Source organism: Pecten maximus, unplaced genomic scaffold, assembly GCF_902652985.1.
Source record: "Pecten maximus unplaced genomic scaffold, xPecMax1.1, whole genome shotgun sequence".
Classification (NCBI taxonomy): Eukaryota; Metazoa; Mollusca; class Bivalvia; order Pectinida; family Pectinidae; genus Pecten; species Pecten maximus.
In genome coordinates, this window is record NW_022980795.1 from 1 (window position 1) to 13,368 (window position 13,368).

The 13,368-nt window shown below is 36.1% G+C and overlaps 2 protein-coding genes across 2 annotated transcripts; both read left to right on the forward strand.

The window, feature by feature from the left end:
- Positions 1-321: 321 nt before the first annotated feature.
- LOC117319707 (ankyrin repeat and SOCS box protein 14-like) lies at positions 322-2,169 on the forward strand (the record flags this gene model as incomplete). Its single annotated transcript, XM_033874472.1, is given in 2 exon segments — positions 322-390; positions 2,001-2,169. Coding segments are annotated over 2 exon segments (165 nt in total), but the record flags the coding sequence as incomplete, so codon positions are not given.
- A 281-nt stretch (positions 2,170-2,450) lies between these two features.
- LOC117319708 lies at positions 2,451-12,284 on the forward strand. Its single transcript, XM_033874473.1, has 10 exons — positions 2,451-2,462; positions 2,515-2,598; positions 2,806-2,889; positions 3,791-3,874; positions 8,279-8,345; positions 9,159-9,572; positions 10,604-10,666; positions 10,949-11,167; positions 11,496-11,614; positions 11,876-12,284. Exons 1-10 carry the CDS (start codon positions 2,451-2,453, stop codon positions 12,227-12,229), a joined length of 1,500 nt encoding a protein of 499 aa, XP_033730364.1. The 3' UTR covers positions 12,230-12,284.
- The last annotated feature ends 1,084 nt before the right edge of the window (positions 12,285-13,368 follow it).

A 13,368-nucleotide genomic window follows, 5' to 3' on the forward strand; every position in this document is an offset into this window, starting at 1 on the left:
TTGTTAATTATACTAATATGTTTAAATCTATATTTTTAAGGAGCCATTAAAATCATTAGTAATAGTTGTCTTTGCTTATGTCGACTTCAATATGCATACTTCGGTAGGAATATTTTTTTATACAAACGATCTCCTCGTGGAAGGCAGGACAGATTTACTCTTCGGCTTTACTAGCAAAGCATTACAATTTATGTAGCAGTGAAGAAAAAACACAATAATTATCAAAATTATCTTCCACAAAGTCGCATACAAAAGGTTTAATTGCGTCCTAGGAGATATATCAACCACACTTAATTTCTGTTTCAGGGTTCTCCATTGTCTTCTGCCGCACGTAATGGCCATAAGGACATTGTATCTCTACTGTTGGAGAAAGGGGCGAGTGTCAACATGGTATTTAACTTCTTTTTAATGCAAGTTTTTATTGGAGATTGGTTTTCATAACGTTAATTTTTTCGGTAGTTGTTGTGGTTTTCAGCAATCAGCCCTTTTTAATACTAACAAGAAATATCTTTAAAAAAGATAAACGGCATAGTTTTAATGCTGGTGGTTATAATGTAAAACTACTGGTGAAATAAATTAACGAACTACGATGTTTTTAGATCATTACGTGACTGTTTTGAAATCGTGGCAACCCAAACACACGATAGTTTACAAGGCGATATCTATATTCCATCTGGGTTAGTTGGATAATGATATTATACACAGTGGTTTAAATGTTAAATAACACGTTCTGTAAATATTATTTATGTGTAAATAAGTGTAAACACTGTTCATATAGTATAGTGACAGTAGCGATGTACTGGTACAGACTGTATTTGTGTAAATATTACCGAGATTATCATGACCTACTATCAAACAATCAAGCAGAATACGAGCGGCGTCCGTATTACTGCTGTTTTCATGTTTGAACTGTTACAATCTATTGTACTGCTTCCCAAGTTTAATTCTAGGATTGTGTTTGACCCATTTTCCTATTATTCTCTTCATTGCGGAAGCTGTTATAGTTTTCAACCGCAGTCGATTCACATTGGAAGCCATTTTTGTTTCCGTATATGTCACAACATTTGCATATTCAGCATTTTGCATTGACCGCTACATTGACCAATCACATACTTCATCTTGACCAGAACGCCACCTGTCGCGTCATATCCGGGGCCAAAACCAAATTAGACGGCTATGCCGAAAAATACAAAATAGATATTGGTTTACCGTGAGGTCCCTTTAACTTTGTTTCGTTTTTAACTGTATATCTGCATTTTGCATTGACCGCTACATTGACCAATCACATACTTCATCTTGACCAGAACGCCACCTGTCGCGTCATATCCGGGGCCAAAAGAAAATTAGACGGCTATGCCGAAAATGAAATCAATATAAACAAGAAATATCTTTAAAAAAGAAAAAACGGCATAGTTTTAATGCTGGTGATTATAAAGTAAAACTGATGGTGAAATAAATTAACGAACTAATGCGTTTTAGCACGAATAACAAAATTATATCAGTTTGAATCAGGAATATGATTTTATTAATGTGTCATTTAAAAAGATAATCTACTTATTCAGCTTGCATTCAATTTTATCTTTAATTGTTTCGTTTGTAACTGCATATCTGCATTTTGCATTTACCGCTACATTGACCAATCACATACTGCATATTGACCAGTAACGCCACCTGTCGCGTCATATTCGGGGCCAAAAGAAAATTAAACGGCTATGCCGAAAAATATAAGAAAATTGTCAGATTTCAGTAGTCTAAAAATGAAAAGCAAACAGAATAAATAGTGATATGTGCTTTTTATCTGGACAAAAACCTACTGATCACAATGTGTACTGGCAATTTTGGAGGGATGAAGAATAGGTATATTATAAGTGCACCTGATGTGTGTGTGTGTGTGAGGTTATTATCTATTTATGTATTAAAAATGTCTTCAAAAATAAAAAAAATAAAATAAAAAAAATTATAAGTGCACGTACCGTACTGTCTTGTGAATATTGTTTCAGGACGATGCATTGGGAAGAGCGACACATTGGGGCCATACGGACATTGTTACAATGTTGCTGGACAATGGGGCGGACGTTAATCAGGCAATGCCTTGAAAATTGTTAACATTGTTTTTCAAAACGATTCTTTTGTCATCATTAATGCTTTATAGCCAATATTTCGTTTTTAATATAATAGCCATAAACATTACTTGATTATCATGAAAAAGCTATAAAAGAACAACAATTTTTTTTTTAAGTACAAAATTTTAACAGCTCCAATACGAATTGTTTTTTTTTGTATCATTGGATGATTTCTTATTATCCTAAATATTTCAAGAATCCGTTATTTCCGATTTTTACGAAGTAAACTGTGACGTGTTTATATAATAAAGATGATTTGCATCAGTAAGAATTAAGGTATCTCTACAACAAAAGTCGTGGTGGAAGAGAATGATATATTTAATGATAATGTATCCGGGAGTAATATATTACGGGCTTACCATCCTATATCTAATGTTTACTTCTCTTTTAGAGTGATGCATTGAGATGGGCAACATTGAGCGGTCATCAGAAGCTTGTAACTCTGTTGTTGGAGCACGGAGCGGATCCAAATAAGGTGAGCTAGCTCTCTGTCTCTCTCTGTCTCTCTAAAAAAACCCAACAAAAACAGAAAAACAAATTACTTGTTAATCTTTGTAAAGATGATATCAGCATTAATTTATCTTTGATTCAATTATAAAGTCTGTGCTTCTTTGATTATCTCTATCCACAAAACTTCCAGCAAAAACGTGCGGAGACTGCTAAAATTTAACTTTTGTTTCAGGACGATGCCTTGGAATCGGCGGCAATAGGTGGTCATAAGGACGCTGTTGAAATGCTGCTGGAGAAGGGAGCGAGCCCCAAGCAGGTGATTTTTTTTTTACTTTATAACAAAGAAATATGGCAAGCACCAAACGTATTTTCAGGGACGATTAAAAAAAAAAAAAAAAAAACCCGAATAGTAAAATGTTCCCAAATTTTGATTAAAATGCAGATCAAAAAACCTAGAGGATCATAATCATGATATGTTGAAAATGATGACATACTTCCATGGTCGTTAGGGTAAAATCTTTTAAATCTTTTAAATCTTATCATGCATTCTTGTGGACAAGTTTTTAAGTTAAATACCTTGAAGAAATTGAGCCCTGGTTGATAAGATAAGTTGACTTTATCATTTTAAATATTTCGTATTTTTCAATATTTTCTTTGAAGCCGTCCTTCAAATTAGCTTTTAAACCGTATCAAATAAAACATCAAATGGATACAGTTGAAAGTCACTCCTTCACCTACTCCCAAATAAAAATCTCATCCGGTAAAATGATTTCGTTCATTTTCATGAGACAAATCTGCTTTCTTGGCTTCATTCTTCATTACTTTCGACTATATCATTAATTCAAAAAAGAATTAATGGCTTTGCATAAATGTCCCGTACTATTATTTTAAATTTTATAATGGATCTAAAATGAAAGACATCATTTCAGATTGTTGTGAGGTATGACAAATAACGAGGTCTTTATTTTTAAGAAGCTTCAAGAAATCCTCAAAATCTGCAACTAGCTCTGTTGAAGTGGATAAAGTCACATTAAGCATGTAAAGTTGATGAAATGAAAACTGGTAAACTTCTTTATATAGATATTACATTGCACATTTAGATAGATATACTTAAATTTGTTATATTTTCTTCAAAATATAAACTTTTTTTTTTTTTTTTTTTTTTATAAAATATACAAATTACCTACTTTTATCTGCTGATACTTTCCATTTTCCAGTCAAGTGCTTTGAAGGAAGCTGCAAAATTTGGCCATACAGACATTGTTGGATTGCTTCTGGAAAGGGGAGCAGATCCGGGTGTGGTAAGTGTGTGAATGGGGCTCCGGTCATTCCCAATTCTCTCATTTGTAATGAAATCACTACTACAGGGGAATTTTTAGGTCATCTGACCCGAAGTCATCATGCTTCCTCCGTCATCGTGCGCCGTCCGCCGTCCACCGTGCGTCGTGCGTAAACTTTTCAACATTTCAAACTTCTTCTCAAATTCCATTAGTGGGATTGAGCTGAAACTTGCCTGAAATGATCTTGAGATGGTCCTGACCAAAAGTTATTTTTCGGGTCAGTCAGAAATCCAAGATGGCCACCATCTTGAAAAACACATTTTAAACTTCTTCTCCAGTTCCACTGATGCGATTGAGCTGGAAATTGGTGAGGATGTTAAGGAAGGAGAGCCAACAAAGTGTTATTTTTCGGCCTCGTAAAAACTTTGACATGGCAGCCACGGCGGCCATTTTGTAACATGATTGCGCAATCATGGTTTTCATGAATAACAACTCTTTCAAACTTCTTCTCTAATTCCTATGGGATTCAGCTCTAACTTACCAGAACTGATCCTGAGGTAGTCTTGATCAAGTGTTGTTATTTTTCGGGTTGATCCAAATTCCAAGATGGCCACCATGGCAAACAGTGCCACTAAACCTGCTACAGAGAAATTGAGAGAATGCATACTACAATAGTGTAAGGGTCTTTAATGTAGAGTCAGATGACCGTTAAGGCCCTTGGGCCTCTTGTATTATAACGTTTTGGTCGCTACAGTTGTCTGCAGTGACTTGTTACATTAAAAGAGATCCGTCTTGGTACCAATTTCACCAACAGAACAAAGAACAAAGAGTTTGATTTTAAGTTCAACAATTTAATAGAGAGCACAGCTCGAACGGGCGAAGCCCGTTCGCGTAGCGAACTTAATGGTAGAGATGTCTCGGAAACACCCCCCCCCCCCCCCCCCCCCCCCCCCCCCCCCCCCCCTTTTCCCCCAATATACTTAGAGTTCAAAAACTTTCTCAGTAACCGGAAACAGGAAGTCACGACAAGATCCAGTGTTGCGCAAGACTCTATTCAAAGTCACATTCTCGGGAGATTACAAAATATCAAGATTTTAAAAATATGCAAATGTTTGACTTCACACTAGTTAGAATTTGTTAATAAAATTTATCACGAACAAGTTCTTATTTTTTTATATTCATAATGTAACGGTATAATTTTCAACGGAAATATTTCCGGTGTTTAACGAGTGCAGCTCCGGTCCGTTCGAGTTGCATACAAGTTTACCAAATATAGCACATAAAATAAAGAGGACTTCCGAATTTTTTTGTTGTCGTCTGCTGCTCATCTGCGAGATCTGCTGTCCCGTCACCTTGTCATCGCTTAATCAGTCTATTTTAAGACTTATTCTACGATTAGTTTTTGTAGTAAGTTATCTAAATCATAATTCTTGTTGATATATACTCTATTACAAACCAGTGTATAGATCTGTTGGCAATATATTCATTTTGTAACGTGGGATTTACTATTCTAGTACACTAGATTATGTGTGCTTGTTTCTCGAATTCCATGGGCACCGGGATTGCTGCGCTCTCACATAGGCCATGCCTAAAATTATATTATTAACAATATGTCTCATTAAAAATGTGCTAAGACAATATTCCTGAGACTAGTCGAGGGATAGAACAATGTCACTTACCATTTCTGGCTGCATCAGATGCCGAGTGTTCTCGTCCATGGCTCAACTGAATATGGCCAAGAGCAGACGATCTCTGCCCCTTTTATACTATCCGGAATTATCGCACCTTGAATTTCCCGCCCGGCTCGTGAACTACTATAAATCACTTCGGGTACAAAAGAGTTCCAAAACTTGGCGGGTTTCTTCAACGCTCACGCATCGAATCTCACACAGTGAAAATGTATTATATTAATGATGAGTATTAGATATCCAGGAAGTGAAGCATTTCGCTCTGGAAGCGTATAAACAAGATTATAGGTAAATATTAACTTCTGACAATATCAACAACGGTTTAGGATTTACAGTATGAATACATATATTGGGGTACGTGTTTTAAAGCGTTTCTAAGATATTGATACGAGTTACCTGCCCTTTGCTTGAGCATTGCTAGTATCAGAGTATATATATATACTCTGATAGTGATACTTACACTTAGAAATATGGACAACATGTAATATTTGTTTGGCGAATATTCTACAGGTGATATATATCGATATAATCAGATAAATATATTTGATATGATTCCAACGCAGTAACACCACAGCTGAAAAAAGTGTACGATCATAGTCGTTACAGTATATTAATAATGCATTCTAAAGAAAATCAACGACCGTTTTTTTTTCTTAAAGGATTCTGAAATACAACTGCAGAATCAGTGATCCTTGATAAAAGTGCTGTAAGATGGAACAGCCAATTTATTTTGTTTACCTTTGTACCAAAGTATGCGAGCACTAATTATACTGTAAATTGATATTTAAACAATTACAAAAGGACACAGTCACTTGACTCACTTTATAGTTTGATGATGAATAGCCCGAGTTTTCTCTGGCCCTGTCACCATGTCTGGTGTAGGGCCAGGGCGCACTACTATATGAAAACGTGGAATTATCCGACACCGTTTGGTGTCACTAAGAATTTGGTGCAAATACAATAAAATCGGGTGTGACATAACACCTACCTTACATATATGGATAAATGAGATCTTTATTTACCCCAAAACACCCATTTAGTCCCACTTAAGTGTTTTATTTCGTCTGTATATACCCTCGCTGTAAACTAGTCAAAATTTCATACTTGACTCGGCGCCATATTATTGCTAACTATATATGTAGGTCGCGGTCGGCCTAATTACCCTAATTATCTCCCTTATATATAAGACAAGACAGAAATTTTAGTATTGGCATTTAATGAAACTAAATAATACAATACAAAAAGCCCTTTCACCCCAGATCGAAATATAGAGTCACATTAAAGTCCATTCTGACATGATAAATCGCTATAAATTCTGAACAGGGTGAAAGGGCTACAAATATGAGAATAATTTAATTTACATATGAGCCCTATAAGGCAGACAATCAATAAATTAAATTTGTTATATTAATTAAGCACATCAAACATACTATACAAGTTTCCACTCTCGCACAAATAGCACCAAATACTAATATTACATACAATAGATAAGCAAAAGTTCTCTAAATTTTATATTAAACCTATGTGAAGGCAATAAATTAAAGATAATTTAACATTCTTCAAGGGAGGGTGGGTGGGTTTTTGAAGATTCCTGACCAAATATCAGTACATCCTGACACCTCAGGATTCTAAAATGGAGTGACCCAAGCTACAAAGAAATAACAAGAGAAAAGGCGCCCAATAGGACTGACCAATGAAATTCCTCGGCTAATAAGGGGTCACCCCACGGACAGGTCAAGCTCGTGCCAAAACTGGAAATTAAAACTGGAGGTGTGAACATAATTCATGACACTGGATCATTCAATACATGTGTAAAGAATATATATACAGGGAGGTAATTAAACATTTTGGAACAAAATATCCAAATCAGTGCGCGATGGAGCGAAAAGAAGAAAAAAAACATTTATTTTTATATATTTTACAGCTTATAATTTATAAATAATGAATTTTTAAATTGGATATAACAGGTTTTGGGAAATAATAAGCTTAGTTTTCTTATTTTCAACAATGTAAGAAGAAAAACACAATAAATGATATGTGGTCTTTTCGGTCCATTGCGTTCCGATTCGGTTGCACGTGGTTAGTCGTACTGTCACTTACAAAATGGCGGGTCAACAGTACAAAATTTTGACTAGCGTAAAGCAAGGGTCTATACGGACGGAATAATTTCCCGATAAACCACCTAGATGGGACTGAATGGGTGTTCTGTGTTAAATAAATATCTCATTTATCAATACATGTAAGGTACGTGTTATGTGACACCCGATTTTATTGTATTTGCACCAAATTCTTAGCGACACCAAACGGTGTCGGATAATTCAACGTTTTCATATAGTAGTGCGCTCTGGCCCTACACCAGACATGGTGTCGGGGCCAGAGAAAACTTGGGCTAGATGATGAAGTACCGTATGTTTGGATCGAGATTCTTAATTAATTGATTAATCTTTAAAACGAATAATCAAATTTTGACTTTTGCCATCGTGTAAGTTATTTGATTTACGATAAACATTCAAAACTGATGCAGATAATAGAATGCATTTTGTGATTGTAGACTTCCCGATTGTCTTCTTCCTTTTCAATATCACGTATCAGATCATAGGACTATACGTATACATATATTATCATAAAATGTATTTATTCTTTTCCTCCATGGGGCCAGCCTTTTATGTCACTTCTTTCCTATTAAACGAAAATATTTTTTGCAATTAGACTCTCAGAAACGCATTTGTGTTTATAGCTGGAGACCGGGGGTGCGAAGCCAAAGTTGAAGAAAAATGTCGCTGAAGTAATTGAAAAGAAACAAGGTAACGTTTCAGGATTTCATTTCTGTAAATTGTTTTGGTTAATCTTATTTCATTTCTGTAAATTGTTTCGGTTAATCTTATTTCATTTCGTTTAAATATGTCGGGGCAGATTTTCCAGGAATAGTAAGCGTTTGTAGAGAGGGGAAAAAACATTGGTTTAAGTTCAAAACAAATGATATCTTGGAATATCACTTGGTTTGGGGGATATGATAAGCCTAATGAAGCCATGGAATTGTAATCCCATAAAGTTAACAACCTTAATAGTAATTACCAAATATTTTTCATAAAATTAAAATCACAGTTATCATAACCCGAATTCAAGTCATTTTTTCAGTATTTATATTAAAAATCAATTAAAATAAAAATAATTGTTATAATAATTATGTTCTCCCAACTCAGGATCAGAGATGGGACAAGGGATGTAATCAAATATTAGCCTTATGTTAAAAATAGAATTAAGACGTTCTGGTTTTGATCAATTAACAAGATGGACACGAGAATGCTTACATTACACGAAACTATCTCACAGCTGAGACATGTATTGCCTAAACACGTAAACATTGTTACTAAACGTACTTAAGATCTACTTGTAGGTAATTTTTTATATTTCAAACCGGCCAACGACACTTTTTGTCTAAATTTTATGAGGGGATAGCTACCTTAAAAGGATTTTGTTTGCATTATATTGCCCCTGAGTGCGTTCTAGAACATAGTTTGTTTTCATGAAAATGGGAATATTAAGATATAGCTACTATCTTCAAGTAAAATTGTTTTTATGTTTTAATTGATAATAAATTTTTGTATTTTATTCAGATCAAATACGACAGCAACAACAGGAATTTACGGAGGGAATAATGGGGAATATTGAAAATCCCTGTAATATCACAATAACTGTCGTTGGTCATAAGGGAGTCGGCAAGTCTTGTTTCGTAAAACAAATCGAACAAGAAAGTATACCTCCAGGTGGACCCGGCTCGACGGATAGTGCCGACTTCTATATTAACTATATAGGCTACAACCCGAACACCGGCTTCCGACTGAAACTCGACGAAAATGGGGAGATGGATACCGGTCGTCATCGGCTGAAACGGATCATTGATCGATACCGAAAAAGGAAAAAGAATGACACAAGACAGCCTGAATGTGAACCAGTGCATCACACAAAAGGCACAAAGGGACAATCAACTATGGTTACATCCACATCATCGTCGGCAGTGAAGAAGACAGGTAACAGCCACTTCTATGTGATTTAGTGGAGCATGACCTTGCTACATGAAATGTTGCATATTATTTCGTATTATATTTTTAGCCCACCATCATTCAAATCGCCTTGCGTCCGTGGTCCGTCCGTCCCTCTGTCCGTCCGTAAACAATTCTTGTTATCGCTATTTCCGAGAAAGAACTGTAAACAATTCTTGTTATCGCTATTTCTGAGAAAGAACTGAAGGGATCTTTCTCAAATTTCATATGTAGGTTCCCCTTGGTGCCTAGTTATGCATATTGCATTTTGGGACCGATCGGAAAACAACATGGCCGACAGGCAGCCATCTTGGATTTTGACAATTGAAGTTTGTTATCGTTATTTCTAAGAAAGAACTGAAGGGATCTTTCTCAAATTTGATATATCATATGCCCTTGGTCCCTAGTTGTGCATATTTCATTTTGTTTGACTAGTGGGATAACAACATGGCCAACAGACAGTCATCTTAAATTTTGACAACTGAAGTTTGTTATTGCTATTTTACAGAAGGTACTGAAGGGATCTTTCTCAATTTTCATATGTAGGTTCCCCTTGGTCCGTCGTGATGCATTTTTGGACCAATCTGAAAACATTGTCGACAGACAGCCATTATCGCTATATCTCAAATTTCATATATAAGTTTCCCTTGTTTAAAAAGCACTGGAGGGATGTTTTTCCATTTACGCAGATTAGTAAGAGGAAGGGTAAAAAAAGAGAAAAGATCAATCTGACATGGAACCTATAAAGATCATTCAAAGGTGGGCGCCAAGATCCCTCTGGGATCTCTTGTTCAATATCTATCCACAAAATGGACAGACGAGAGTGTGTCCTTTGACGCTGGACTCTGGATGCATCACACGTACTTGAAAACCAGACCGAGCAAAGTTAAATCAATTATGAATTCTAAAGAAGATACAGGGCGACCTCTTATAATGTTATCTGTTGCGGAAGTTTGACTTTAGAAAAATGTTGTTGCCAATAACAAACACGATAACAGCTATTTGTATCTATATTATAGGTATCAGGCAGAGACTGAAACGAATAATTCAGGATTTTTTATTCAGAAGAAGACACCATAGAAGTAAGTTGAATTAAAACTTCAGTTTACTGATTCAACGTTATTAAACAAAGTAACACAAGATAACATATATATGAAATATAATGCATAAAAACAATATAAAAAATTAAAATCTGGTAAATATACACAGGCAAAATATCTTGAGGTAAATTTGATCTGAAAAAAATAATGACCTGAAATTGACCCGAATTTGACCTAAATTGACTGGAATTTGACCTGAATTGACAAGAAGACATTTTTCATGTGTACTAAGACGATAATTTAAAAATCGTATTAATGTTGCAGAGTTATCTTCGGATCAACGGAACGTTATTGAGGATATTATGCATGCCGAACACAAAGAAAGTAGTGAGGAGGTAAAGGGGTTTGTAACAATCTATGATTTCGGAGGAGAAGAGGTGTTTTATAACACACATCATTGTTTCATGTCAAGCAACATGATTTTCGTCCTAGTGTTCGATGTGGCGATGTGTCTGGATCCGGAAAGATCAGCTACAGGTTACGGTAATTTTTTTTTTTTTTTCAGGTTCAAAATAATTTTTATTGATCAAAAACATGAAAGTACATAATTGGTGTCCTCGCGTAGGATGGGCATTATTCGACATACAACTTTTCATTCATATTCATTCATATTTTTATTTATTTTTTTGTATGTAATTGATTAATTGATTAATTAAATAATACGGTAATTCGATAACACATGCTTTACTGCTTTGACACTATTTTTAAAGATCTGTATTCAAAATTTATTTAATATTTCCTTAGTTGTGACCTGATCATGGCGAAACTTTGGGACAGCTAATTTCATGTTTGTCGTAATTAATTTTGACAGAAATAACGGAACATTGGTTGACTTCTATTGCTACTTATGCCTTCGACGGAAGATCACATGACAAGCGAACACCACCGATAATTCTAGTCGGCTCCCACCTGGACCAAGTGTCATCTGATGTAAGAGTTTTTATGCAAAGTAATAACACATGTATCTGCATGGATTAATTAATTTCTAATGTGGTTGATAATGACGACTAGAGAGAGCAATGTGTACATTACACTAGCGGATCCAGGGGGGGGGGGGTGTCCTGGGGGTCAGGACGATGAAAATTTTTTTATAGCCTGAAAATAAAACGCCTATGTCAACCGAAAGATAAGTTTACATGTTCATATTATTCTCTCAAATGAAGAGTATACCATTATGTTTTTATTATGCAGAAAGAAGAACAGGAAAAAATCTTTGAAAAAGTGCTGCAGAAACTATCCGATAATCCGCAACTAAGTGAAATCATGAAAAGCCATGTTCGAGACATGTTCCCTATTGCAAACTTGAATGATTCTACAAAAAACCAAGATGTGTATGAATCAATGTGGAAGAAGATCATAGAAATCGCTCCACTTCAATCCCAGTGGCAGAAAGCTGTGCCTGCCAAATGGGTTGCTTTCGAACATGATCTTGTCATGCTTAAAAAGAGAGGAGATGTCATCCTGACCTATCCAGATTTGTTAACACTCAACAGCCAATCAGCAGTCCCCCTAGAACAGCGCGAAATAATGGATTTCCTTAGGTAAATAAACATAACATACTATTAGGTCATCTGACCTGAAGGGTCAGGATGACCTATAAACATCATGTTTTGTCCGTCGTCATGCGTAAACTTTTCACATTTCAAACTTCCACCGGTGGGATTGAGCTGAAACTTGCCTGAAATGATGCTGGGATGGTCCTGATCAAGTGTTGTTATTTTTCGGCTCAGTCTGAAATCCAAGATGGTGTCCACAGCCGCCATTTTGAAAACACATTTGAAACTTCTTCTCAAGTTCAACTGGTGAGATTGAGCTGAAACTAGCCTGAAATGATCCTGGGATGGTCCTGACCAAGTGTTGTTATTTATCGGGTCGGTCAGAAATCCAAGATGGCCGCCATGACAGCCATCTTGAAAACACATTTTAAACTTCTTCTCCAGTTCCACTGGTGCCATTGAGCTGGAAATTGGTGAGGATGTTAAGGAAGGAGAGCCAACAAAGGGTTGTTATTTTTCGGCTTCGTAAAAACTTTGACATGGCAGCCACGGTGGCCATTTTGTAACATGATTGTGCAATCATGGTTCTATTTCAAAATTCTTCACCAATTCCACCAGTGGGATTCAGCTCTAACTTACCAGAAATGATCCTGAGATAGTCTTGATCAAGTGTTGTTATTTTCCGGGTTGATCCAAATTCCAAAATGGCCACCATGGCCCACAGTGCCACTATACCTGCTACAGAGAATGCATACTACAATAGTATAAGGGTCTTTAATTTAGAGTCAGATGACCGTTAAGGCCCTTGGGCCTCTTTTATATATATTTTTAGCTCACCTGCCCGAAGGGCAAGTGAGCTTATGCCGTGGTGCAGCGTCCGTCGTCTGTCTGTCCGGCCGTCCGGCGTCAACTTTTTCATTCAAACAACTTCTTCTCAATAACCAAGAGGCCCAGAGACTTGATATTGGGCCTGTAGCATGCTGGGGTGAAGGGCTACAAAGTTTGTTCAAATAAATGACATTGACCTTCATTCAAGGTCACATGGATCAAATAGGCTATAATCTTCAAATGACTTCTTCTCAATAACCAAGAGGCCCAGGGACTTGATATTAGGGGTGAAGCATACTGGGGTGAAGGGCTACAAAGTTTGTTCAAATAAATGACCTTGACCTTCATTCAATGGCATAA